This window comes from Candoia aspera, chromosome 6 (assembly GCF_035149785.1).
Source record: "Candoia aspera isolate rCanAsp1 chromosome 6, rCanAsp1.hap2, whole genome shotgun sequence".
NCBI lineage: Eukaryota > Metazoa > Chordata > Lepidosauria > Squamata > Boidae > Candoia > Candoia aspera.
In genome coordinates this window covers 80067655-80094270 of record NC_086158.1, presented here as the reverse complement: position 1 = coordinate 80094270, position 26616 = coordinate 80067655, and the positions used below count along the sequence as shown (strand labels likewise).

Sequence of the window (26616 nt, the reverse complement as noted above, 5' to 3'; positions counted from 1 at the left end):
ATTTTGGATCCCCTTACTTGCATGCATGTACTTTCAAGCACACAGAAAGACTAGAATCTGATATAAAACAGTATCAGCTAAAATAATGTAGCTGCCAACTGATTTATTTGGTTGATATATTCTCTCTCTCTCTCTCTCTCTCTCTATATATATATATATATATATATATCACTGCAAGAAGCACTAAATCATACACCATTTCTTAAAACTCCCTTTCTCTACTTTAGACTTGGACCTATACAACTATTAAGGTAAAGGTTTCCCTTGACATTAAGTCCAGTCGTGTCCGACTCTAGGGGGCGGTGCTCATCTCCGTTTCAAAGCCGAAGAGCCAGCATTTGTCCGTAGACACTTCCGTGGTCATGTGGCCAGCATGACTAAACAGAACGCCGTTACCTGCCCGCCGAAGTGGTACCTATTAATCTACTCACATTTGCATGTTTTCGAACTGCTAGGTTGGCAGGAGCTGGGACTAGCAATGGGAGCTCACCTCGTCACGCAGATTTGAACCGCCGACCTTCTGATCAGCAAGCTCAGCAGCTCAGCGGTTTAACCCGCAGTGCCACCGCATCCCTATGGTGGGACAGAAATTCCTAGAGTTCTCATCAGTGCAGCTTTTGCTAAGTGCAGAGTTTCAGAGTAGCTTCCCCAGCATAGTTGGATAGCTCCAGGTTGCTAATTGCTGTATCATGGACATAGTTTAAACACAACCCACCCTGAATCCAGGGACTATTAGTAAGGAGTGTGACTTTGGTCAGGGAGTAAAAATGATGTTAAGTCAAGCTTAACTCTTGGTGAGTACATGGACACATCTATCCAGTTTTCTTTGCAAAAGTACAGAAGTGGCCAGCTACTGTCTTCTTTTGGGATGTTTTTCAAACTTCCCAGTCTAGCCTACAACTCAGAATTCCCAGATGGTATTCCATCCATGTACTAATCCAGTCCAACCTTACTGAGCTTCCAAGCCCTGATAAGCTCAACCAAATTCTGTCATCTGCAGAGAGATCTAGCTTCAAATCCATGCTGGGTGAACAAAACCCAGTAGAAAATTCTGAACTCGTCTCTCACCCAAACTCCTAAAAGGGTTATTGTAAAATAAGGGAAGCTTACTTGAAGAAGCACATGATAATCACAATTATACACATAGCAACAACTGCAATATACATATATGTTGGCAGTGTGATAAGCAGGGAATATAACACAAACCAGACCCACACTTTTGCCCAATATCCAACTTTCTGCAGTCCTGCTTTGGACCCATTACTTCTCTTCCAAAGCTATCCTCACCACCTTAAATGTACTGTATACGCAGAAGCTTGGGACAGTGCTGAAAAATATGACGACTGAATGAAAAACAATGCCTCTGCCTTCTTAACTTTAGTTTAAATAGGGATAATTCAATAAATGAAACAGGAAAGTAATCCTTGAAATGAGTTTTTTTTGTTAACTATATTTACTTCTTTACATAATCATTCACTATACACTTCTGCCAACAATGGACAAGCTTAAAGTTGTCACAAGATAACTCCATATTTTGTCTCTTCAGCTAGGTCCTCACAGTCATTTCCACCTCTTCATCTCAGTCAAACAGATGCCCACAAAGGAATTCCTTCAATTTTCAGGAAAAGGTGGAAGTCGTATGGTGCCAAGTCTAGGCTGTATGGCAGATGGAGAAGATGGTGAGATTTAACTTTGCAATTGCCTCTTGGGTGGCTTAACATTGTCATGTCATGTTGCAGCAAAATGTCCTTCTTATGCTTCCAAACACTGCTTAATCCTTGTTTCAAAGTTTTGAAAGGTGTAATGTAGCTCTCTGAGTTAATAGTGGTGCCAAATTCAAGGAAATCCATATGAATCTAACTTAATCCATCTACATCCCAAAAACCTGTAACTGTGAGCTTTCCTGATGAAGCCTGGGCTTTTATCCCCCCACCCCTCGACACACACACAGGTGAAGCTTTGTGATGATATTCCATGGACTGATGCTGTGTTTCTGGATCATACTGAAGAGCTTATGTTTTGTCAGCTGTCACAATGCTGTGAAGAAATTCCTCACCTTAATTTTTGTAGTGTGACAACAATTGCTGGCAAATTTCAATGCCTGAAGCTTTCATCTGTGCAGTCAACTTGTGAGGAACCCATGTTGTACAAACCTTCTGATGTTGAAGAACATCAATAACGTGACCCACACATTCCTATGAAATGCCAAGCTTGACAGCATTTTCCCTTTGAAATGATCTGCTGATTGCCCTCAGTCGGTTCATCAGCATTTTTCATGTGAAACTTGAAGGTTGTCCACTTTGTTCTTGATCGTGCAAATTACTCTTCCTAGTTCACCATCTGTACATTTTTTGGCCAAGCAATGCACAGTACTCATATCAACACAGCTATCACCATAACTTTCATTTGGTGGTAAATTTCAATTGGAGGGACTCCTTCAGGAGTCAAAAATTAAATCACAGTGCACACTGCTTAAAGTTCTCACTGCAGGCTTCCAGTTCATGAAAAACAGCAACACTACCTTTTCTTACAGCAACTTCCTGCCATAACAGATGCTAAAGAATACATTAGGACTTCTAGTACTTCAGTACTGGCTACTTTTGGTGACTGGTAACATTGGAAGCACTGCTTTTAATTCAACCCTTCTACAAAGGGGCAATTTGCTTTTTGAATTTTATATTTATGGGTACAATGTGCTGATAAGAGACTGCTAGAAGAACTGGCTTTCATGTTTTGACGAGTTAAATGACCTTAGTAAGGGAAAGCTTCTAATATTAAAAGACTGAATTCTTTGGCACAGAAAAATAGGCATTCATTCTTGCAGACATCTCTTATTTCAGCCATCAGCTAACACATATCCCAGGTCTCCAAAAAGTATTAGGCAGAAAGGGATCTCTACTACAGTTCACTTCCCCTTTGGCTCTTTTGTTCGAGAAAAAGGGAGAATTCAATACAAGACAGGCAGCCTTTTCTGACCATGCCCAACTGGCACAGACTTATGAATGCCACTGCTGATTTAAGATTCAGAATATCTCTTGTCACATTTATGAATTCTATTTTAAAAGCTAACTAAAACCAACAATAAAGACACCTGCAAGTTGAGCTTGACTCCCAGAGTCTACACAGATACAAGTGGCAGTTTTATTTACAACAGGAAAAATGTGTTCTCCTAGGATGTTTTTCAGCACCTAGCCAACCCTGGTTGATCATAAAAAACTGGGGAGGGTGAGACCTAAATGGTACTTGGCTGGGAGACTAGAAGAAAAAGAAAACTGGATGCCTTTCCAATTTATCTCCTAAAAGTCTCTAAGAAAGCAGACACATAGATGGCTGGAAAACAGATATGACTTTCTGGTGATGCAGAAGCAGCTTTTAAAAGAAAGGCTAGGGTGTAATCCCATACTCACTTACCTGGTGGGGGCACTTCTGATCAAGTCACTTCTTTTCTTTCAAGAAGATACACACTAGACAGTGGGTTGGACAAATGGTTTCAAAGGTCTCTTCCAACACTCTATGAGTCTATTTGTAATTGAAGGATGGGAATATCAGAGAGGACATTATTGGGTACCAAGTGCTCCAAATCTACTTTTTTTCTAAAACAATATCAAGAATAACCATACAAGAGGAGATTGAGAAAGATAATGGCTCTGCTCATTTCCCAGATTTCTACCACCTCTGTTTCCATTCTGCACTGCAGAAGGCAAGAACTTGGGCTGGAATATTTTTAATGCCACCTAAATGACTCTGGCAACACGGCTAATTGTGACTCACAGAGCACAGTATCATTCTCAGCAGAGAAGTGCGTTCCAAAAGACTTGCTTTATTAATCAAGTATTGCCTTGAGGCCCTAACACGGCACCACAGTTTTAGCCTGCTGCTGTCAGATCATTAAAGAGGGCAGAAATAGACCCAGAAAGATACACAAAATGCTTACACCACCACCCCCGGTAAAAACAGCCTCACAGGCCATTTGGAGCATCGCAAGAGTAAACAGCACAGCCAGCCATTAAAAAGAAAGAATATTATAGCCCAGAAAGACAAAGACACACACTAGTGGAAGCTGTCATTTTCTTTCCCCACATCAACTTGGCAAATAGAGAAATGTTTAGAAAAAGTCACAGGGCTCTGCAAACAGGCCTGGAAGGGAAACAGAAAACAGTAAAAACACAGCCACCCTGGGCAGAAGAGTAAATCTGAAAGAGGCTTAATATGTTGCAGATTGAAGAAGAGAACACATTATTTTGATGGGAGAAATCTCCACTTGTCACCACTGTCACCCCAAGTCTCCGACCCCTGGCACCATGAGAAATGAACATGTTTATGGAGAAGACCAACCTTGCTTCAGAGGAAAGCATCTTTATACGAGCAGACAGCTGGAAAGGGGCATCTACCCTGCCCTGACCAACAGCCCACCTCCTTCCCAGATAACTGGAACTTCTGCACAGTTGGTCTTATGGTTAGAGAATTTTCCCTAACGTTCCTCTGGAATTTGCCTTCCTTTAACTTAAATCTTTTATTTATTTTTATTTATTTATTGCTCACATTTATATGGCTGCTGTCCTAACAGCCAGGAACCACGCTGAGACAAGGAGTAGGTCTCTAGTGTCTTATTACTGCTACATAACAGAGAATCCTAACAAACTGAAGAAGCGTGGGAAAAACCCAGACATATAAACCCAAAGACTAAGGCGGGCCCAATCTGTGTCTCTTTGAATGGCCACCTAATTCCTCAGTACTACGCATGCGCTTTACAGCCTGGATGGGAGATCCCTGCTCGCCATCCTCACTCATGACAGCTGCCCATCTCACACAAGGCGACTCTGGGTGGTGTACAACAATAAGATAAAAACAGTGAATAAATTAAAACAGTCAGTATAAAAAGATAAAATGATTGTTAAAGTAATATCATCACAAAATTTTAAAAATATATCAACCCCACGGATAGAGCAAGAATATCAGTCACGGGGCAGCCATCTAAGAATGTCTCTGGTTCCCAAAGGCCCCAGGCCAGATGACATAGCCAGGTCTTGAGGGACTTCCTAAATGATAGCAAGGAAGGGGCAAGCCTAATTTCAGGGGGGAGAATGTTCCACAAGGAGGGAGCCACAGCAGAGAAGGCCCGCCTCCTGGGATCCACTACGCGCAAGTCCCTGGCAGGTGGATCCCATAACATGCCTTCCCTTCTTGATCTAATGGGACAGGCTGGTGTAATCGGGGAGAGGCGGTCCCTTGGATATCCTGGCCCCTTGCCATGTAGGGCTTTAAAGGTCAAAGCCAGCATCTGGAATTGGACCTGGAAGCAGACTGGCAGCCAGTGCAGCTTGCAAAGCAGAGGTGTAATACATGCTCTTCTGGGGGCACACATAACTGCCTGTGCCACTGCATTCTGTACCAGTTGAAGCTTTTGGACACTCTTCAAGGGCAGCCCCATGTAGAGCTCATCACAATAGTCCAATCTGGAGGTGACCAAGGCTTGAGTGACAGTGTGCAGAGCATTGTCCCATGTCCTGCACTCTGGGATGATAAAGAACAAGGCTTGAATTTCTCCTGTGTGACTTCCTTTCAGGAATCTGAAGAGTGTTGGCAGTATCTCCTCTATTGATTCCCACAAGGGGGTAAAAAAAGATGGTGATCGCAGCAGCTCAATCAATGACCCATCCTTGTGTATGTGTGACACTGACGTATGCTTTCATCGTGCTGCCATGACTACAATCTTGCCTTTTTTCACCCCCCTTACCAATGCCAGTGTCTCCCTCAGCTTTCTTTTCTCAAGCTAAACCTACCAAATTCCTTTAATCTTTCCTTGTTTATGTGGTTTCCAGGCTTGATCATCTTATAACATTTCTCTGAACCCATTCCAATATGCGTGCATCTTTTGAAATATGGCACCCAAAACTGGAGACAGAATTCAAGATGGAGTCTGACCAAAGTTTAATTATTAGCAGAATTATTATTTGCCAGGATTACACAACTGTACTTCTATCGATAGAGCCTCCAGCAGCCAAGAAATTTCCAAGAACCTTCACATTTATTATTATTGCCAAGCCAAGTCTCCCTTATCCCATAAGTGTGTTTTTAAAAAATTTGTGCCTTTTTCCTAGCTCCATTTTCCTACTTTGCAACTGCAGCTGCTTTCTGCACAATTCAACTGAGCAATGAAACTAATTCAATCAGATGGCAAATCCTGCTGGTACAGTCGATTTCAATCCCTACGAAAAGTTTTTTAAAGTGTTATTGAATGGCAAAGTATTGCTGAGACAAGAGAGGAGCCAGAAGAATTAAGGATTATTGGCTATTTCCGCTGGTCCCTCTTTGTCTTATTTTGACATCCAGCCACTCAGGAGGTTGTATTTTTAATGGCATACAAATCAACATCTTTATCTTGGATTGCTGTTAAAAGCAGTAGTAGAGGGCCAGCAAAATGACTGGCAAATCTAATAAAAATGTAACTACTCTTTTGTTCCTGAATTGTTTGCCTGATAGATCAGAGACTGAACCTCTCTTTTCACAGGATGCATCGCAGGGAGGGTGATGAAGTCAAGATGGCAGCTGCGGCTATGTGACTGAAGTCCTATCTCTTTTCTATGTTCATTGTGTGTGATGCATGTACAAAGGGGCCTGGGTTCAATTATGCAGTTGCAGCCACCATCTTGACTTTTTTGACCCCTCCCCCAGACGCCCCTGGCACATTACAGATGGGGAAAAATATAATTGCGTTTTCTGGTGTGCAGATGAGAGAACTCCCAGGTGCCCTCCCATAACTTGCACATGATCTTCTCTGTAAAACCAAAGTGGCTTTATAGGGTTCAATCATTGCACTATCATCAACAGTTTCTTCTAACCATGGTTTGAACAAACTACAATGTCCCAGTTCACACAAAGCTCACCATGGCTAACTGACTACAAAGCATTCATGCAACGCAATAAGCCCAACCCAAACAAACCACAATTCCACAGTGATGTAACTCTGAAAGAGCATGCAAACCATGAAGATCATCCTTTGCCCAATCTCCTAAAGAGGCCTCTAAGCTTGGCTTTTCACAGCAGAACGAGGGAACCATGAAACATTTTAACAAACACACCCACCATACACCACCTGCTTTAATGATGTAGCATTGTACGGAACTGTTATGGTGCCATTTGTACCAGGAATTGGTATGTTGTGGGTGCCAAATTGGGGACTTTGGCTTCCTGCGTATAAAACCAATGATTTCCACATAAGTATGGGGAGCTGTTGAACCTGGACTAGTAATTATTATAATTAAAGCAGAACTAGCATGGAACTGAGTTTTATTCTTACAAATGAAGTAAAGGCACTTTTACATTTGTTTGAGCTAATGTGAACTGGAAGGGAATTTTGCAACTTGCTAAATTAAAACCCCAAGAGAATGAATAAAGTTGGGGAAGATATTAGAGAGATATTAGAGATTAAATGACTTCAGAGAAAAAGACTTTGCAGAAATAACTTGGTTGCCATCTGTGACAGATGTCCTGATACAAACATTAAAATTGCATCCATTATTTCTTTTAATAAAAACAAGCTTCTATGAACCTATAGCCCTGTTTTCTTTTTTAAACAGTGTTTATGATCAGAATACTTTTATCAAAGAGATGCCATGGAAACATATCATAATCCTCCATCTTATTCACATTAGTTTATATGCAGAAAAAACATCCTGTGTGCCTTGACTCACACCCTATTAGCACTGGCAGTTTTCCAGAGCAGATGGAAGAGTCAACTGCCAAAGCCACTGCTGTTGCTGCTGCTGCTGCTGCTGCTGCTGCTGTTGTTGTTGTTGTTATTATTATTATTATTATTCCTCCTCCTTCTCCCCCTCCTCCTCCTCCTCCACCACCACCACCACCTCCTGAGTGTTCACCTATCTTGTTGCTAATGGTTGCAACATTAAGGTGTTGCTAGAGTGAATGGAGTCAGGCGTATGGCACAAGACCAAACAGCGTTTCATTCTGTTATACATAGGGTCGCCATGAGTCGTAAACGACTCAACAGCAACTAATAACAACAACAAAGAGTGGATGGGTGCAACATTTTGGGCCTCTTTGGGATTTTAGGGGGAAAAAGGACTGGTTTTGCCTGCTAAACTCAACTCACCCACCGAAATGAAAAAACTGAACATGTTGGCTCCATCTATTGCAGAGGTGCTCTGGGGTGACAAATACATGTTAGGGTATAGAATGTGGGCCCCGGATTGTGAATTTATGTTAAACATTCTTCCCAACAACATGAGACTCAAGTTCAAAGGAATTCCATGAGAGTTCACCAAACTATCTCATTATGGAATTTTGTGATGGCCCCTTCCCAGGCAGGCTAATTCTACCTTGAGAAGACTTTGACCAAGGATCCTGCCTGGTCCCTTTCATGAATGGGTGGTAGCAGCTCCCAGCTATTATTTTGGATTTCCCACAGTGCCCCAGAGTGAATTCTGGGACCTCAGCAGCTTTTCAGCCTGCCTCTCACTTAACTACTAGTAACAGGACTTTCTTTCCCACCCCATATCTGAAGTTCATGATGGTGCATGCAAGAAGGAACAGGTCACTTGGCATGGCTGGACAAGAAATTGTGGTGCTCCTGAACCCTTGGTCATTTGCTAAATGGTTAAAAGCGCGGGGATGATAAATACTTCCATCCATCAGAATCCAGGCGCAAGGCAAAAACCTGCTTGATTTTTAAGCCTTTAAAGCTAAATATAAAACAACAGCCATGCAATGTGTTTTTCTTGTCTTTTACCCTTTTTAGCAGTGATTTTTTTCTTGTTTTTATTCTGACTTTTTAACAGCAAAGTGATTTTACATCGTTTAAAACTAAAAACAGCTACACCGGTCCATTTAGAATTGAAAATGAAGACATCGAAGTGGTGGAGAGCTTCTACCTTTTAGTATCAACCATCAACAGTAAAGGGACAAGCAGTCAAGAAATACACTGCAGACTAATACCTGGTAGAGCAGCCATGGAGGCCATGAAAAAGATATTCCAATGCTGTGATGTGTCTGCACCTACAAAGATCAGAATCATGCAGACTATGGTATTCCCTTTGACACTCTATGGAAGTGAAAGCTGGATTCTGAAAAAGCAGGATAGAAAGGGTATCAACACTTTTGAACTTTGGAAGACTCCTGAGAATACTGTGGACAGCTGAGAAAAATAGATGGATCGTTGAACAAATCAACCCAGAGTTCTCACTTGAGGCACAAATGACCAGGCTCAAATTATCCAATTTTGGACACATTATGTGAAGATCTGGCTCTTTGGAGAAGGGTCTAAGGCTAGGAAGGTGGAAGGAAAGAGAAGAGGATGACCAACAGCAATGAGTGCACTGTTGGAAGATGTGAAGGACCAGATTAGGGACAGACTATCCTGGAGAAAATCTATCTATTGGTCACTAAGAGTCAACAACAACTTGATAGAGCATAATTAATGAATCAATCACACTGGTCCATTAAAAAAAAACCAAACTACATAGTTATTCAATCCCTATACTGGTTATCTAAATGAGGGTTTGCTTAATAATGAGCTCAACCAGGTGGCAGCACTTTGCTGCCCCCTGAAAGCTAAACAGAGTTGGACCTGACTGGTACTTGGCTGGGATGCTACCACAAAAATCCTAGTACTGGAAACAAGGCTGGGAAGTTGGAAAAACACTCTAAAGAAAGGCAAGAGCAATCCTTGTCCATATTGCTGCCACAAAAGCCTACACAGACATGTCTGTATAGTCATGTTGCCCTCCACATGAGTTGAGCTCAACTTGAGAATGACGTTACCTTTTACTAATGATGAATTCTGCATTTTTAGCTTTTATTAATTAACTAATCAAATGATACCAAGCCAGGCTGAATGGATGGGTTGCAAGGCAAACTGAGAATAATCCTAAGATTACTTATGTTAGAGGTAAGCCCCATCAACTTGAATGGGACTTACTCCATGGAACAAGTATGCAAGACAGAATTCTTTGCCACAGATGGAATGCCGGTCATTTCTCAATCACAAGAAGGCTCCAGGCTTCCTGCAATCATATCCATTATTGCAAAAAACGAATTAAACTCCTGCTATTTGAGGGCTGACTGTGCTTGCATCAAAAAAAGAAGAAAACCATCTGGATTGCAAGAAGAAGTGATTAACTCAGTGGGTCGGGATGAGGAATGATTACCCTTGTACAGCCAAAAGCCTATAAACACAATAAATTTCTTCCTACAGATTAAAAACAAATAAAGTAATCATAGTCAACCCAGTTACTACACAATTCTGAAGCCCAGTCAGTCCTCCATTCAGCCTACTGCAGTTTTTCAGCACACTGTACAGCCAATTTATTTGGAAGGGGGCATCAGAGGACAATTGTGTATATTAAGCATTAGGAAAAAGAAATAAAACCCCAACTATCAAATACAGGAGGATAAAATGTCTATCTAGGAGGAAAAAATAGAGATACAAACTAGGACATGGACAAGCAAACCCTAAGTTTCAGGGTTTCTTTGGCCAAATACTTATTCACTACTATTTTTTTCCTTTATTATGCAGCAACTTTTCATTTTTTCATTATTCATTCTGCGGCAACCTTCCCCAGCATAACATCCTTTAGAAATGCTGACTGAGAACTCCTAGGAGTTGGCTAGGAAAAATTGATCTGGTGGCTCAGCATCCAATCTGGTCGAGAAGGGGAAAGAGAGCTGAGGATGTCTCTCTGAAATCCTTTGGAAAAAAGAGCGTTCTTTCCTGATTTGTTTCCACATTGACAGTAAACACAGAAAGTGGAAAACTTGTGTTGATATTGACTATTCCAAAGATAAAGGGATGTCAACTTGGTGAAATTATAGTTGACATGAGAAGTGAAGGAAACGCATACTGTAGCTTTGTTTTCTTGGGCTCAAGATTAGATAGAAGGAAGGTGGGTTGGAGGAGGAAAGAGATAAATCCAGCAGAGGAAGGCAATGACAAACTTAAGACAGGACCAGGAAGGATACAGATATTTCTATGACAACAAAGACAGAATAGTTAAAGCAATATTTTTATCAGTGGTAATGTTTGGCTGTGAAAGTTGGATACTAAGAGCAAGAGACAGAAGAGAGACCCTTTCAGTTTGTGGATTTGGAGACAGTCACCAAGTGTATCGGGGAGAAGAACTAAGCAATCAGTTCTGATCAAAAATAAAGGATGACTTCTCCCTTCAGACCATGCTCAACAAGCAGAAAAGTGCATACTTTGGGCATGACATGTGAGTGGGTGAAGTACTAGAAAAAAATGGCTGCACTTGGAAAGGTGAGGAAGGTAAAAGGGGAAGACAATGACATGGTAGATGGACAGAATCAAAGACATGAATGGAAAGTTCTTGGGAGAGCTAGGAGTCATCACTGGAGACAGACTGAGATGACAGGCATTTGTCCATAGAATGCCAAGGGTATGACTTGACTCAATGGCATCCAACTAGTCATTTTCAACAGTGAAAACTGCAGTTAACCAAGCTGGCTGCACTGGCTCTGCCTAGTCAGAGAATCAGGAATGGTATGTCTAGGGCCAGGAAGGAAACATGGGGACAGGAGACAGAAACCTCACAAATCCCTATTACTGACTGCATCAGGATCATAGGTACTGTTGATATAGGAAAGCTTTGCATGGCTGTCTCCTTTTAACCTCAAGTAAACTCTGTTCAACAGGCCTAAAACTGACCTTAAGCTTAGTCACACTTGGGAATGCCGCTGGAGCACTGAAGTCCAGTACTCAAGTGAAGCTGCCTTTAGCATAGCTTGAACTTGATGGGGGTTGTTCAGAGGACAACAAGCCGACTAAATATTGCTGCATCTGAACCAGAAAAGAAATCCAGTGACATCATGACGGCCCCAGGCTCCCCACACTTGATCTAAAAATAGCCACAAAAATTATTATCTACTCTAGTTCTGCCTTTGGGTGTCATGTTCTCATTCTAATGTCTGGTTAACATTGTAACGTTTCACATGTCATTCTCTGTTCCGTATCCCTTCACCCGGGGTTTTTCCATTCTTTCGCCCTCCCTTGTTTTGAGGGCTTGGAATGCATGTTTGGGTTTGCGCTCCTGTTCAAGGTTACTTTCCCAGGCGCGTCTAACGGCTTTCAGCACCTGGGAGGGGGAGCGTCCTGACGGGAGATGGGGCGGGACCGGCCCACAAGCAAGGCTTTTAAGTTTGTATTTGGCGCGCTTTTGCTCATTCTCAGCTTTCTCTGTATTTGCATACTATTCCTTTAATAAATCAGTTATCTTTAAGCCCGAGCTTGTGAGACTGAGTATTTGGGTTTAGGCAATCGTTACATAAAGCTGAGAATCATTCTATCCATTTTCCGCTAGCCCCATCCAATCATTGGATAAGAGGGAACGCTAGCGATGACAGAACCTCAACCTCAACTTCGCGCAAGTGAGGGAAGCGAAGAAGAGCGGGAGGCGGTCAAAAGCCGGCCAGTGCTAACTTCGAGAGCGCAAAGAGCAGCCCGTCGAGAGTTGCGAGATATCCAATTGGACGAGCTGCTGATATCCATGCAGGAGAGTCTCAGGAGTGAACATAGAACTGTCATGGAAAGAGCGCAGGGGAGGGGGTCTCCACAATTGACCTGGGAGCACGAAGTCCCCTTGTCACCGAGGGTGGTGGTAACCAACCAACCCTCGGAGGAGCCGGTCACTCCGGCCCGTATGAGGGCATTAGAAGATAAAATGGATTTAATTGTGACGATCCTCAAGGATCTACCCAAAGAGGATCTACCCGGAGAGGCAGAGCCCACCCCGGAGGATTGGGAGGAAGAGCCGTCACAGTACCCCAGGCATAGTACCATGGTGACCCGGGGGAGAAGCAAGACTCGATCAGCCCGTCAAGGGGGGGAGCGAGAGGCAAGACCTCCTAGGGATCGACCACCCATGGGGGCTCGGCGCACGCTGACATTAGCGGCACCGCCACAGCCAGCTGAGCCGGCAAGATCCTTCCCACCATTTGGAGTGAAGTTCGATGGGGATCCCACCACGCTCTCCTTCTTTATTACTAATGCCAAGCACTACATAGAAGATTGGGGTCGAAATTTTCGGTCTGAACATGGCAAGGTCAATTTCATTGCTAACAAGCTGAGAGGAAAGGCAGCGGATTGGTATGTGCAACTATGCCAAGCTGAGGCAACTGAGTTAGAGGACTTCGATGACTTTTTGTGGGCACTTAAAGAGCATTTCGAAGACCCCTTAGCTCAAGAAACGGCCAAAAATGACCTGCGGAAACTTTACCAAGGGTCCCTCCCAGTTGCCAAATATGCGTTGGAGTTTAAAGCTTTGGCAGGAAAAGTGGAAGACTGGTCTGAGCCAACAATCATCGAATTGTTCAAGCAGGGGCTTGAACCCGAAATCCTTCGATGGGCTCTGGGTAGAGATGATCCTAAAACGCTATATGGGTGGATTCAGTTGGCGGGAAGCGCAGAAAATGCCCTACGAACCTATGCCCATACCAAAGAGCTTAGACAAACGCGTCTGGCTAGAGGAGCTCGCACATCTGGACTTGCCAGCCGCCCTAAACCAAAAACCTGGGAAGAAGAGAGGGAGCAACGGTTCTCCAAGGGTCAGTGCCTCCAATGTGGGAAAGAAGGACATCGAGCCACTTCGTGCCCAAGACGCCGTCCAGAGGAACGACAGACGAAACCCACGGTAAAGACGCCTGCTCCTGCTCCACCACGAAAACTGAAGGCAGCCCTCGCGGAACTGGACCCCCCAGACCTTCCCTTCGGTGAAGAGGAGGAAGAGTTGCAATTCGAGCAGCCGGCGGGAAAAGCCTACCACCTGCCCTGAAGGGCGCCCTAGGGCAGGTGGAAGAAACTGGGCGTAACCATGATTCGGTGAGTGGAAACTTCCCCACACTGACTGTTAAAGTTAAACTAAAAAGTTATCTTTAAGCCCGAGCTTGTGAGACTGAGTATTTGGGTTTAGGCAATCGTTACATTGGGCTTCCACAAAGTCTGAGATATGGGATGTGAAGTGAAAGGTCCCCTGTGCACCCCCTGACCCTTTGCGATGTTTCCTTGGCAGACTATAGTGGGGTGGTTTGCCATTGCCTTCCCCAGTCGTCACCTTCCCCAGCAAGCTGGGTGCTCATTTTACCGACCTCGGAAGGATGGAAGGCTGAGTCAGCCTGAGCCGGCTACCCAAGAGAGAATCCAGCTTCCTCTGGGATTGAACTCAGGTCGCGGGGAGAGTTTTCGGTTGCAATACTGCCGCCTACCACTCTGCGCCACATGAGGCTCTTGAGATATGGGATACTTTTCCTTAATTAGTATTAAAGATTCACACTTTGTCCTTGTGACCAAAATAAGTTACATCCAGAGTGTGAAAGAATAACTGTTACCTGCCTTCTCTTGAGTTTGCATGACTCATTCATTCTGAGCATGCTTCCTAACAGCAGATCCCAGATTCAATTACCTGCTTCAAAACCTGCACTGCTGATGTAGAAGCACCACAGAGTTTGATGGATTACTGGTCTGGCTCAATATGAGGCAGCTTTCTATATTCCAGGGCAGTTATTCATACAAAGATGCAGCAGGCAAATCTCCTTGGAGAAGAACATTTGCAGCTGCAATACTACAGCTGCTGAAACAGTGTCCCAGGAGCCTTTGTATGTTTTGAATGTTCTTGTCAGAGGTCAGAAGAACACCTTCAGCTTCAGAAGGTTGAAAACATTGGGTGACGCTTTCCTCTTCCTCCCAGGCTGGCTTTTTCTAACATCAGGACACTCTAAGACTGGAAAGAGTCAAAAGAAGTCATGGTAGGGATGGGCAGCATCAGAACAAAGGAACAGATCTTTTTCTTTTTAACAGAGTGAAAAGGTCCAGACCACCCCACACACTTCCATCTGCCAGGCTGAATATGTCAGGATGTTGAGTTTATCCAAAGGCCCTTTCAGCAGGATTATTATGCCTGTTAACCATACACAGTGCAATATTACAGCCAGAGATGTGTGTGGTAACTTTCTCTGGGTAAAATCGTCCACTTCAGGCAAGTCTGTCAGTTTCAGAGTTGCATGAAGTCTGTCTTTCAGGTGACCTTTCTGAAAGGTGAAAAATAGAGAGGCAGGGATTTCATGGTTCTCTCTACTGGTTCCAATGGCTAGAAGATAGGAGACGAGGAAAGCAACTAAAGAATCTGCAAAGAAAGAAGAGAGATTAGTAACTCTAGTTCTGCCTCGTAACTCCCATGTGGCCAGAGTGAACATTGCTACGTGGGGGAAGTCCTATTTCTTACCTTAAAGCAGACAAGAAAGAGCTGGTTTTATATGCACACTGTACATGTGCCTTCTCTTGATCCTGGTTTCTCAACGGTCATCTCTAACCATCTAGTTGAAAAGGTGGTCCACTCCTCAGTCCTGAGTCACAATACTTAATCTAAAAAAAGTGTGCAGCACCATGATGAAGTAGGGATGTGCAAAACTCAAGAGTTTCAGGAATAGAACTTTCTTCCCCTGGACCATGCCAACCTTCTCCAGAGACTGTGCTGTTCTGGAGAAGGTATACTGGCTTCCTGGAAATAAATCCTCAGACCTGGAAGTGATTGGAGATATTTTTGGGGTGGTCTGGCCCCAAACAGGCCTGTTTTATCCAGAGTGTCTCTGGATCACCATTTGAACCATTTCTGGTTCAGAAGCTGTACTTCTGGGAAATTGCTGAGACATCCTTGGAATGGCATGGCCTGCTGCACAACAGAACATTCTGAAGCTTTCTGGAATGTCCTGTTTCTGAATCTTGACATCCCATTCTAAATCTTCACACCTCAGATGAAGAAGCCACTGACAATAAGTGAAGAAGCCACTGACAATAAGAAAAAAATAGTGAAGTATTACAAGGAAGAGCGTGCCCACGTTGCTATGAAGATGATGCAGCATTTAATGGAGTGAAGAAAATGTCCTCAAAGATTACAACCACACCAGTTCTCTGTATTGCACAACTATCTGTCCCTGCAGACTGCTCAGAAACTTGGGCCCCTTCCATATTCAAGAGCTGTACAGATTCAGCATCAGTGCCACACACATGTCCCTACAGTGCTGCAGGGCCTTCGGACGTCTTCAGAAACCAAGCCAACTAACATGTAGCTCAGCTGCTTCTCCAGAGGCAACCTTGCAAGGTACTACTATAGTGCTTTTTTTTTCAGGAGTTGTGAAATGCGGGTTCCCCACTGGGTGAAGATCCTCCCTTACTCTGCCTCCTCAGGTGTTCCCCTCCCTCCTGAAATACAGTTCCACGTAGCCTTGCTGCCAAAACAAATAGAGCAAGGCAAGGAACTGGAGTTGCCATTTTTGCAGCTGGTACTGAAAGGCCAATCTATTCCTGGGCAAAAAAAAAAAAGGTTAAAAACCTTGCAGGGAGGCACAAGTGCTTTTCTAAAGATTTACAGAGCAAAAACAGAAGGTTGTGGATGTGCCCTTAAAATCTCTTCTGTGGGGAAGTTCCTTAAATGTAGGATGTGAATATCAGTACTTTATGGATTTCTCACACCCATGCACACTCTTGTGATGTTTGGGAATGGTTTGTTTGATTGTCATAATACTACAAAACCCCAAAGCTGTCTCAGTTCCAGTCACTAGTATCACATCTTCTAATGGTCATAACATTACACACTTTACACACTAGAGGATCCTCCAAATTATTTCTGCTTCTTACCTTCTGCTTATGCCCACCTGTCAACATTTCCTTTCTCATTTCTACTTAAATAGATCCCAGGGAATTGTCATAGCTTGAGGGTGCTTTATATGTTAGCACTGAAAAGACTACTTTTCACACATGAAGTAATTGCGTGTAACACTTTCACCAGCAGCTTCTCACCACAAAATGTAAACCTAGCATAGATTCCTGCAGCTAGTTTTCATTGATACCAGCAGGCACCATGGCTGTAATCCTACACAAAGACACATTTGGTTGAAATAGTCTACTTTCTCAAAGATAAACACATGGCAGTGATGGTAAAAACAGCATTTTCCTTCTGCATTTCTTTGATGGAAGGAAAATACATGGACAAAGCACAAAAGAATTACAGCATGTCTTACAATGAAAAAAGTTAATGCCAAAGCAGCAGTAACATTGCTCATCCTGGAAGGGAAATACCTGTTTGTGTTATGTATGCCATGCACATGTGAGCATTCTCTGATATACTGGAAAATCATCCAGACTAATTGATTCAAGCACCCATATAATTCAGAATTGATTCAGAACGCTTCTTCCAATATTTTGTTGGTAAATATATCAATAGCTGAACCCAAAAATATTGGCTTTCTTTTAACAAATGTTCTTTCCTTAACCTGTGGTTCATCACATACTAAGAGTTCTCCCAGGATTTGATTATTCTGCGGTCTTCAATAAATTTGTAATAATAATACAGAAACTAGAAGTGGTACTACCAAGGTCCGGAATAGGCAAAGGTAGACTCTTCTGAGTCAAGCTCAGTTCTTAGTGGCTGAATAGAGATGTGTATGTTGCCCTTGTCCAAAAATGAAGAAATGGTTCGCTGCTGCCTTTTTCTGGGGATGTTCTTTTAGGCTCCTGGTCTAGCTTACAGTCATGGTGGTCCCACAACATAGTCCTAGCCAGAATTAACCCTGCTTTGTTTTTTCAAGATCATTCAAGGTCAGCAAGGTGCTGTGATCCGCTGTAACATTTCAAGCTTACTTTTCTCAGGATGAAAACTGCGTTTGACCTTTAAATGGCAAACCAGGGTCACATCCCCAAATGTAAACAGCACCAGAAGAATGAAGTGGATGCGGCCCAGACAAAAACTAAATTTGAATTACTTTAATATATGTTTAATTTCAGTTAGCATTAAAATGCGTTTAATATTGTTAATTTACATTTAATATGTTTAATAGTTTTCCTCTTGTGTATTTTGGTGGCAATTTTGGAGGTAATTGGAGGTATTCAAAATTTATCATCTTACAGGCAGCCTTGGGGACTCAGATTGTATGCCCTATCCTAGAAGAGGGATGTCACATCCCTTCTTCAGAAATGTTAATGCTTATCTACACCACCTATCTCAATGTATTTATTTTATTTTATTTTTATCCCACCTTTATTATTTTTATACATAGCTCAAGGCGGCAAACATACCTAATACTCCTTCCTCCTCCTATTTTCCCCACAACAGCAACCCTGTGAGGTGGGTTGGGCTGAGAGAGAGGAACTGGCCCAAGGAAACCCAGCCGGCTTCCATGCCTAAGGCCGGACTAGAACTCTCCGTCTCCTGGTTTCTAGGCCAGCACCTTAAGCGCTAGACCAAACTGGCTCTCAAGATGCTGGTTCTCATTTGAAGTCCTACAGCCTGGATTAAAATATTTGATGGCATGAACTGTCCTCTATCACTTTACTACATGCATTGGAGACATTCTTCTCTAAACTTTGTTTGTAGGACAAACATATTACACAGGTCCTTCTCTATTGCAAAATCTGATTTAAATGTCTTCCCAAGGAAGGTATGATTAGTGCCAACTTTGGTTTTGTATTAGCACCAAATCAGAATGTTTGATTTTCTGCCCGAAGATGGTAAATTTAAAATACTGATCCTAAAAAAAAAAAAAGGGGGGGGGTCATTATTGTGTTTATTGTTTCATTATAGCTTTTATGTTCCTTCCCTTGTAATTTTATATTGTTACTACAGTTATGCTTATAATCAATCAATCAATTTTATTTTGGTCATAGACCAGCATAGCCTACCATAATACTAGACAAACTACTTAGTGGTCCTTTATAGTATATTTAAAAAACAAATAACTAAAATTATTAGATGGTTGATTACAAGGACATCGGATTCAGTTAAAGCCATATTTTAAAAAAGTGGGGAGATGCAATACATCCAAAGTGCAGATGATTGATTCCCATCTTGGAAATGAATAGAAAATATAAAATGAATCCAAAAAGAGCTACAGAATAGAGGGATGTCCACATGAGAGCATTAGAAAAACTGTAGAGAGCCAGTTTTGATGTAGTGGTTAAGGCACCGGACTAAAAACTGTCAGCCCTTCAAGGTAGACCAGACTAGGAAACCACAGTTATGAATGCAAATGCTACTTTTATTACAAGGTTACAGTAACAAGTCTTGCAAGTCTGAATAAGCTTCTCCCCTCCCTTCCTTTATCTTTGTGAGAACTAGGGAAGGTCCTGTCTGAGACGCTCTCTCAAATTACATTTCTGTCCTGGAGTCAGATTTCTTTTATCTGACTGTTGTCTTGGTTGCAGTTCTTCCTGTTCCTCAAGGTCATTCCTTCTGCCCATTACCGAAACTGGGAGATAGTGAGTTCTAGTCCCATGTCAGACCCAAAGCAAACTGGTTGACTCTGAGTCAGTCCCTCTCTCTCAGCCCTAGGAAGAAGGCAAGGGCAAAGCACTTCCAAAAAAAAAAAAAATGCTGCTAAGAAAACTGCAGGGACTAGCCCAGACAGTTCCCAAGAGTCAAGATTGACTTGAAAACACTAAATGAAAAAGAAAAGGCCTTTTAAGAAAGAATTAAAAAGAGATCCCCCATTTATGGTGCCTTTTAATGCAACCATATATACATATATAATACGTAGCATGATCCTCCTAATACTTCTAACTATAATCTTGTAAAGCAGCTCAACATTACAAATTGTAGGAATTGATGGCTGCAGTTTCTGAGGCAGTAGAACTCCTGAACTTGGAGGTAGGGGGATCCTAGCTCTGTCTTTTGGACTTTACACTGGAGGTGGGAAACTTGTGAATGGCTCCAGTGCCCCTTCCCTACTCCAGCAACCCTCTCCAGTGGCCAGGCTGGCTGAGACTGTTGGGAATTTGTTTAGATGTCTCAGGAAACCTGTAGCTGCATGAAAACAGACCCACGAGTACTGTATATACTGAGTCAAGCTGCTTAGATTGGGTGCCATCCCGCCCTTGATGAAGGCATTCGCTAAAAAATCGAGGGAAGGGGACAGCGAGTGAAAATGAAGCTGCTCTCCAGATATGGGCACAGGGGCAAAAGCTAGCTTTTCTGAGTTTTACTGCTTAATCAAATTGCTTCTCCCTACTGATGAAGCTGCCATTAGGTGAAACCACAGCTGCTTCCAGGCCTTTCTCCCCATTAGCTGAGCAGATAGTCTAATCTCCGGGATGAGTTTTCAGATATACCAAACCAGATGTCAGGATGATGCTGGAAAATATGTGCTCAAGCTCACAGCTTTCATCATTCTTGGGGGAATGATTGAAATGGAATAGCTGACATGTCCTGATTCTGTACACAGAGTTGCTAAATTCCATGGGGGATTGCCAACAGAACAAGCTCAGGGCAACCCTAAGTTTGCACTAGTACAAAAAATGCATGGGAAAAAAAATAAGGGGGTGAAGAGATCCAATGCAAACCAATCTGGACTAACAGCAGTTAGTGATGGACAGAGACATCTGTGTTGGGTGAGGTGGAGGAGAAAAGAAAATGGGTAACAGAGTGGAATATCCTTGAAGATGGCACAGTTGGCTGGCTGGCTGGCTGGACCGGGCGCACTACAATGTTTTGCTGCTTCTCTCCCTTATGAATTAGATTTCCCACTAGGCTCACAAGGATACACTGAATGTTGATTTGTGGCTGGGAGTGATCCAACATTTGACCATAACGTGATTAAAAATCAGAGTGGGGCTTCCAAAATCTTTTGAGGGAAAACATTTTTATAATAAGTGGTCTTCAGTTACTGCCCACAGGAATTACTATCATGTTTTTGTCTATTGGTGCAGATGTTAAACCATCTGCTGTATATGTACAGGACCATGAATAAAATGGCAAACTTCATTAATTTTTTCCTCCAGGAGCTCAGAGCAGCTTAGATGGGGATCTCCCTTCATTTTTCATTGCTTCTATACCTTTACTATCCAGCACTCAGAAATTACGTAGGAAAATTTTTGCCTGGCATGAAGAAGAGTGGCCGAGATTTCATTGGCTAAATTTACAAACAGAGGAAATTCAGATTTTGCTAAAGACAAAGTAGTTAAAAAGATGGCAGTCTCACAAGTAACGGATTTCATGGTTTTATTGGCAAGAAAGCATAACCAGAGTTAAATTGTAAAGCAGGGGAAACAGGATCTTCTGTGAACTCGTTCTTCTTTCATTTCATTCTAGATCCTATCCTATTAGAGACCAGGGAGGGGAGTGAGAATTATTAATATGATTGCATGAGTCTGAGCCAAATAGCCTTTTAGTCCTCCGTTGTCTGTTCAGCAAACTAAACAAAGAACTTAAAGAAGAACGTCCTTTTATGCTAGAGAGATGACTCTGTGAGAATGCTGGACAGAAGCAAGCAGAGGGATCCAGCCTTCCATCCTATCTGAGCAAATTCAGGAGAAAACCCTGACAAACTCAGTGCAGCCTCTCCTGCAATGGGATCCCTAAAACCAAGCTGCCACAAGTTTATTCGGTTATTAAATGTAGCACCCCTCGCCTAGGGGTGCCCGGAGAAGGAGAAGGAGAAGGGGAGTTCTTCACCACTGCAGCAATGGGAGCGCCGCCCGGCCCAAGGCACCCCCACGTGAAGCTCTTCTGTTCTCTGCGTCCCGCCCCACCCTCGCCCCCGTTCCTCCCAGGGCATGCGTCCCCCAACCTGGCGCCCTCCAAGACGTCAGTCAGTCCGCACTCCCATCAGCAGGACTCCGCAGCCCAGGCCTCGCTAGCGGGTACCAGGTGGGCGAAGCATGCCATGCCCAGAAGGGTAAACGGGGGGAGGAGAGATGGGGGGAGACGTCAGTCCGAGAGGCAGGGAGGAGGTCTCGGCGGCGGGAACGCGCCACTCAGACTGCCCTTCCATGCCCGGTTTGCTCCCGTCCGCTCGTCGACGCTTGGCAGGGCGGGTCCCTCTGGCGAAACCGACGCGGCCGCTGCCAGGTCGTCGGTCGGAGCAGCCTTCGCACATTCTGCAAGCGGGCGAGGTTTCGCTTTTAAGGCAAGGCGCGCCGCGCAGCCCCGACTGCGCCGGGCGCCACGGCTGAGCGGCGATCCTGCCCGTCCCATTTTCCGCCCGATCGTTATACCAATAAACGATGCCGAACGAATTAATCAGAAATAAGGCTGTCCCCCACCCCAGGCTTTCCTTCGCGGTGCAAACCGGGGGCCAGTTCCTAACCCACCCATCCTTTCCCGCCGCCCGTTTCCCGTTTCAGCTGCACCGCCGGGGAAGGCGCCCGCGCCCTGCGGCGCCGCTGCGCGCAACTTCCAGCGGCTCCAAGCACGACAAGAGTGCAGCTGCCAGCCGGGCGGCCGCTGCCAGCGAGCCCGCTCCTTCCGCCTTCGCCTTCCGCCCACTACATCTGCGAAAGGAGCAGTGGTTGCAAGCTGCTAATCGAACGGCAGCCAGCAGCAACTCTCGCCCCCCCCACCGCCCCTTGCCCATGCTTCTGCGGAGCGGAGCATTGCAACCCTCCCGTCCTCGGAGCGGTGGAACTGGGGGGTCTCGGCACAGGACTCACGTCTCGGAACCGGTTCCAGTGTTTGATCTTGCCGCTGTACTGGGCGATGGAAGACAGCCATTGCTCGTCCTCCATAAAATTGCTGGGGCTGTCGCCTTCTTTCGCCGCTTTGCCGTCTCCTTCCGCCCAGGCGATGGCCAGCAGAACCGGCACCAGACAGCAGCCTGGGGCTCTCATCGTGGGAGTATGGCGGTGGTCCTCGTTCGCCGCAAAGCGCTTGGCTCCGGCCCGCTCTACTCCCCTGACTCCGGCAGAGAGGATGCTCGGAGCCCCGTCGAAATGTGACCTGCTTTGCAGATGCGCTTCTCTGAAATCCAGCTCGGCGAGCACCGGGGAGAATTACGGAGTCTGCGCCAAAAGAGGCTGGCTTAAGTCACTGGAGGAGCAGCATCACGTTTGACATCATCATACCTGTTAAAAAAAGAAGCCCGCCCTGGCGGCGGAGAAGCGGCCGGGGAGGCGAAAGGTACGGAAGAGAGGAACGAGGCACCGGCCTGACCCGAAGATACGCGACTAGCATCAGTTCCGTTCCCGCGCGGATGGTCGTCCTTGCTACAACAGTGCAGCAGGAAAAGACGGCTGGGATCTTCCTCCTCCTCCCCCCGCTCCCTCTCCCCCCCCCACCCCCCAATCTTTGGTGCATCACTGACCCTACAGATTGTTGCATGACTTGCGATATTGGTCCGGAAAGATCAGAAAGATGTACAGAAATAGATGAGCAGTTTGCAAGCTTCCAGGATAATACAGAGCCCTTGCCACTGGGACAATAGGCATATGGCTCTGGAGGAAGTTGCTAGGGGTCGTCTGACACATTCAGAGAAAGCTAAGGTTGAGCTTGACATAGAATCTAAGGGACCTCTGATGTGATGCAGGGATTTGGCACATTTCCATGCTACAGCTTAAAGTACATCTAAGCATGTAATGTGTGAAAAACCCTTTCTAGCTAGAGGGAAAGTCACATAATTTTTTAAAAGCTTCCCCCCCCCCAACGTTAATTTTTATTTTATTTGTAGGATTCCAAGTAGACCGCCACAATGAATTTGCCAAACGTTTCAAACACAGCTGTTTCTGCTCAAATGCCTATCCCTCAAACTGAAACCAGCTGGATTTTGCTACCATCTTAATAGATCTTCTTCTGATTCTTATCCAAGCACAGTTTACAGTCAGATTATTCCCCATAATCTGCTGGTATCAAAATGCCATTAGAGTCTGTTTGATCTTAGCACTAAGAGACGATTGCTTTTAACATGGAGATCCAGCTGGGGCAGACAATGGTCTAGACCAGATTAAGAATTGTTACTTCCTTGTTTTCTGTGAGCAAGAATTATGCCTCAGCTCAACTTTCCTACTAAAGTCATTCATGGGACTTAAAGCGTTTAGCTGTGTCTGGGTTCTGCTGGAACGCTGATCTTTCATCTTTCTAGAATGGTTAACATCTGGTGAACAGAATCAGTAGAGAACCTAACAGTTCTTTGTCTGGGATGAGGTTTACCCCAGATCCTGGTGCCCCCCCCCCAGGGGTGGGGTTCAAGCCTTTTCTGAGTTGTGTGGGTATGTCTCTTGTTGCTTCTCCATTTTGCCACCTTCTGTTCCTTTTGTCTTTATTGGTTTTTTTTTTTTTTGGTCTTATTGTTATTTTTCTATCTTTTTACTCTGTGAACCACCCCAAATTGCTGGGAATTGGGTGGTGTACTAAATAAATCAATAAATGTCAGAGCCAGACAATTTCAAACTTCTTTTTTTTCTGCTGCTGTAGTAGTTTGTATTTAACTGACACATTTAGGGGTTCTCAAGCAGGCAGGGATAAATCATAAACTCAGAGGAACTCACTCTGAGCTTTGCAATGCAAAGCTCTGGTTCCACCAGCGTCAGGATTTTAGAAAGAGACAGTGTAATGCTATGTTTCTTAACCTTGGCAACTGTGTCTGGATTTCAATTCCCAGACTTCTGGGAGTTGAAGTCCAGACATTTTAAAGTTGCCAAGGTTGAGAAACACTGCTATCATGGTTAGGCTGCTGAGATTAGTGGTTAATTAGTTAAAATGGTTACTCAGCTACAAAACTCACTGTGTGGCCTTTGACCAGTCACACTCTCTCAGTCTAACTTAATTTGCCAGGTTGATTTGGGGATATCGTAAAGGAGGAGTGTTCCAGGTGTCTTAACCTCTTTAGAGGAGAGGCAGGTTATAAATCTATCATCATTCTTTGGCCTCCCTAGATTCATGGTCAGTTTGAAAAGGAATATGCCCTTTCCAATATGTCTACCCCACAATTGCACAGAGGAAAAAAAAAATCAACATGGCAATCATTTCAGCCACCCTAGAATACGGCAGTATCGTTAACACTCTTCTTTGCCTAGAACCAAACAGTCATTTGCTCAAATAAGAAAGGAACCAAATATGCTAAGTTTTCACATTCAAACACTCTTCCATTATTGACAGAGGTCTTCACCTGGGTTGGTGGGGAGGGTCATATATGGAAGCAACAACCATGAAATTGATGCCCCACCCCTTTCTTACACCATGAAACATGTAAAAGGATGAGGCTTTGATCACATGATTGTGGCCACCATCTTGACTTTTTTTAGGCCGCCACCACCACTGCAGACACCCCTGAGTCATGAGCATCCCATACACTATCTTGGACACTTATTGTTTATAAAAACATCAAGGAATTGCAGTACTGGACAAGAGAAGAAATGACGTATGACGGTGACAGCTTGACTGTTGAGGTCACACTGAAGTCAGCTCAGACCGTGCCTTCTCTAACATGCTGTCCTCTCGGTGTGCTAACTAAGCTCTAAGAATTCCCAGCCATGGCATTTGTAATTGAGCAGCAGAAGACAATTATGTACCATTGATGAACATGTAATTGCTAAAATGTATAAACTTTTGTTGAAATACAGAACGGAAGAAGAACAAGTGAAAGACTCTACGATAAAATGGGCTAAGACCTTTGGACACAATATACTGATGGAACAGTGGGAAAACATGTGGTTAAAAGGATTGAAATTTACATTATGTTATAACCTAAAAGAGAATTTTTATAAAATGATGTACCGTTGGTATATGACTCCAGAAAAATTGTCTAGAATGTACTTCAAACATGTGTTGGAAATGTTGACAACATGAAAGGCCATTTTATCATGCCTGGTGGACTTGTAAAAAAGCCAGAAATTTCCAGGTTCAAATACATATAATGGTACAAAGAATTTTTGAAGATCAACATTTCAAATTTTCTTGCTCCGATTAATGGACAGCCAGGTAGAAAAGAGCCAGGGAAGATTATTTTTATAGATGGTTACTGCTGTAAGACTGTTACATGCACAAACATGGAAAGGCTCTGAAATGTCCAGAATGGAGGAATGGTTGGTGAAGATGACAGAACTAGCAGAGATGGCAAAATTAACTTGTTTGATTAGATAAAGATCAGCAGCTACGTTTATCAGTGACTGGAAACCTCTTACGGACTTTTTGCTGAAAAAAGAAAACAACGAACTTGTGATTTGTGGGTCTGAAGGTTAGAAAGGGAAGCTTGCGGAGAAAAGGAAATTATGATGCAACTTTAAAGAGAGAGGGCAAAAAATAAATGTATCTGTAACTGCTGACAAGAAGATTGGAAGCCGCTTCTTTATCATTTTTCTTTTTCTTTTCTATTTCTTTTTCTATTTTTTCACTATTTACTATTTTTCTTTATTTAATTTCTTTTATGTTTTTTACTTTGTTAAAAAAATTATTCGGTAAAAATTATTTTTAAAAAACTGCCAGCCATGGGAATCCAAAGGTTTCAGAATTATATGCCAGATGCCAGTCATCACCTATCAGTTGTATTGATTGTCCTCTTGCCAAATCTTCATCGTTAAAAAAAAAAACCCTTAATAACTAGCCCACTGCCTTGAATAGGAAGCAAATATGGCCTGCAATATTCAGTGTGGTATCTTAATTTCTTTCTTTCCCATGGGTTTTCCAAGATCCATATATAACCTTTATATTGCTAATTGAGGTTGTTGTTACATATCATACTCTTTTAGCACCTAGCCTCAAGGAATTGGCCAAGAGCAACTTCATTACACAATAGGATCCTGTTCCATTTCTGCAGTGTGATCCTCCTCTTACACCCCCTTTTTCTCAGTGCAATAAGTTTCAGAAGCAAGGCCTCCAGCAAGAAAGAATC

General features: G+C 43.6%; 1 protein-coding gene across 3 annotated transcripts in view; it reads right to left on the bottom strand.

Annotated features, from left to right (window-relative positions):
* The window catches only part of SPOCK2 (SPARC (osteonectin), cwcv and kazal like domains proteoglycan 2), a 78001-nt gene extending 55174 nt beyond the window's left edge, over window positions 1-22827 (bottom strand). For 2 of the 3 annotated variants that reach the window (XR_010068230.1, XM_063307500.1), the window contains exon 1: window positions 22436-22826. Coding sequence is in view for 2 of the 3 variants with exons in the window: in XM_063307500.1 (XP_063163570.1) it covers window positions 22436-22621 (186 nt within the window). In the remaining variant the exon portion in view is untranslated. Of the gene's footprint in view, window positions 1-22435 lie in introns of all 3 variants that reach the window. The other variant, XM_063307501.1, reaches the window with a different exon arrangement.
* Between the last annotated feature and the right edge of the window lie 3789 nt (window positions 22828-26616).